General features: G+C 41.2%; 1 protein-coding gene across 4 annotated transcripts in view; it reads left to right on the top strand.

Annotated features, from left to right (window-relative positions):
* LOC106958813 (anoctamin-7-like) overlaps positions 1-1,141 on the top strand; it is a 22,913-nt gene that overhangs the window by 16,610 nt on the left and 5,162 nt on the right. For 3 of the 4 annotated variants that reach the window (XM_015050924.1, XM_015050923.1, XM_015050921.1), the window contains exons 17-18: positions 28-125; positions 995-1,082. In XM_015050924.1, coding sequence (XP_014906410.1) covers positions 28-125; positions 995-1,082 — 186 coding nt within the window. Of the gene's footprint in view, positions 1-27; positions 126-994; positions 1,138-1,141 lie in introns of all 4 variants that reach the window. The other variant, XM_015050922.1, reaches the window with a different exon arrangement.

Genomic DNA, 1,141 nt, shown 5'->3' with positions numbered 1-1,141 from the left:
AAGATGATGTTCTTGTCTCTGTTCCAGTGTGGAGCCGGCGGGTGTCTTATTGACCTGGCTCAGGAGCTGCTGGTCATCATGGTGGGAAAACAGATGATCAACAACGTCCATGAATTCATCTCTCCGTAAACAACACACACAGACAACACACCATCTACCAAAATCTAATAATTCCTCTGCTGTTCACGGCTGGCAGGAGAATTTGAACTGGTATTCAGATTCAGAGTCCTTTCACATCCCAAAAACTTAGATCCAGGTTTAGCTTAGCAAGGCGCGCATGTCCACTCGCATTTCAGGTCTGGATTTATATCTTGTACTGTTTTGAGTTTCCGAAATGGCATTGATGATTCTGTTCTATCACAATATGTTTTGTTGTTATATAATTTAATTATTTTTAACTTATCATTTTTATTGATAATAATAATAAACACCAGTTACAATCCGCCGGTGCTGGTCCAGGTCATTCACTCAACTCGTGACTCCATGCTAATGCTAGTTCTGGTCAATGTAAAGTACAAGCTAGTTACTTAAAAAAGGACAAGTGAGATTTGCGCACCAAGCCAGCTTTAAATTTGGCGAGTGAGCCAGGAGCCGTGTTGTGTGAAGAATTAAATAGGACCGTAAAAAACAAATAAGGAAGAGGGTATAATAATTATAGCTAATTTCAGTGTCAGTACTATTTATTTGCTCATGCACTCATGACTCCATGCCATTCCTAGTTCTGGTCAATGTAAAGTACAAGCTAGTTACTTAAAAATAGGTCAGATTTGCGCACCAAGCCAGTGTTTTAATGTTTCAGCTTCTAAGACTATTTCAGTTCCAAGAATGGACAATTTTCAAGCCACACTTACTCCAGCAGTGGAGAAATTAGTTTGAACAGCATTGACTTGATAACTTTACAGAGACTTTATGTAAATCAAGTTCCAAGAGTCTGACAACAGCTTTCAGACTAGACTGCAAGACGCATGAAGCAGAATGCCTCTTGTTTTGGCAGGAAGGTTCAAGCGTGGTGGCAGAGAAACAAAATGCGAACTCCACAGATGGCAGGGACTCAGACGATGATGGACGTTTCTCCCTGGGAGGCAGATTACGAGCTGCTGGTCTGTGAGGGACTCTTCGGTGAATATCTGGAGATGGGTAA

This window comes from Poecilia latipinna, unplaced genomic scaffold, assembly GCF_001443285.1.
Source record: "Poecilia latipinna isolate Pla-1442-1.1 unplaced genomic scaffold, P_latipinna-1.0 Scaffold1019, whole genome shotgun sequence".
Classification (NCBI taxonomy): Eukaryota; Metazoa; Chordata; class Actinopteri; order Cyprinodontiformes; family Poeciliidae; genus Poecilia; species Poecilia latipinna.
Note: the sequence above shows the minus strand (reverse complement) of the source record. Positions and strands in the feature narration are given on the sequence as shown.